Source organism: Geospiza fortis, unplaced genomic scaffold (assembly GCF_000277835.1).
Source record: "Geospiza fortis unplaced genomic scaffold, GeoFor_1.0 scaffold2674, whole genome shotgun sequence".
NCBI classification, from domain to species: domain Eukaryota; kingdom Metazoa; phylum Chordata; class Aves; order Passeriformes; family Thraupidae; genus Geospiza; species Geospiza fortis.
In genome coordinates this window covers 30,212-30,676 of record NW_005054763.1, presented here as the reverse complement: position 1 = coordinate 30,676, position 465 = coordinate 30,212, and the positions used below count along the sequence as shown (strand labels likewise).

Genomic DNA, 465 nt, shown 5'->3' with positions numbered 1-465 from the left:
CCCAGACCCAAACACCAGCCCCCAGCCCCCAAGCCTCAGATCTCCACCCCCAGCCCCAAATCCACCCCCCCAGGGTCCCCCCGCTGTCCCCTCCCTGTCCCCGCTGTCACCGTCGCCGTAGCCGTCGGACAGGTAGGACTGGGCGGGCTCAATGCGTGACACAATCTCAGCCAGGTCCGTGAAACCCGCACTGGGACAGGTGAGCACCTGGGGGGACACCACGGGGGACACCTGAGCACCTGCAGGGGACAGGAGGGGCACACGAAGGCACCAACGGGGCAGGGGACAAAGCGAGGGACAGGAGAGGGACCAGGGGCACAAAGGGTGGCGGGGAGGGTGACAGGAACCGGGTGGCAGTAACAGGGAGGTCACTCGAGGTGACACCCTTCACAGGACAGTGACAAGGCTGGGGTGGCCCCTCCCGGGGTGGCCCAGGGCAGGTCCCCAATGAGCCACCACCCTCCC

The 465-nt window shown here is 68.0% G+C and overlaps 1 protein-coding gene across 1 annotated transcript in view; it reads right to left on the bottom strand.

The window, feature by feature from the left end:
- The window catches only part of LOC102034318 (neuropathy target esterase-like), a 15,248-nt gene that overhangs the window by 832 nt on the left and 13,951 nt on the right, over positions 1-465 (bottom strand). The window contains 1 exon segment of the mRNA XM_031065408.1: positions 85-371. Coding sequence (XP_030921268.1) covers positions 85-371 — 287 coding nt within the window.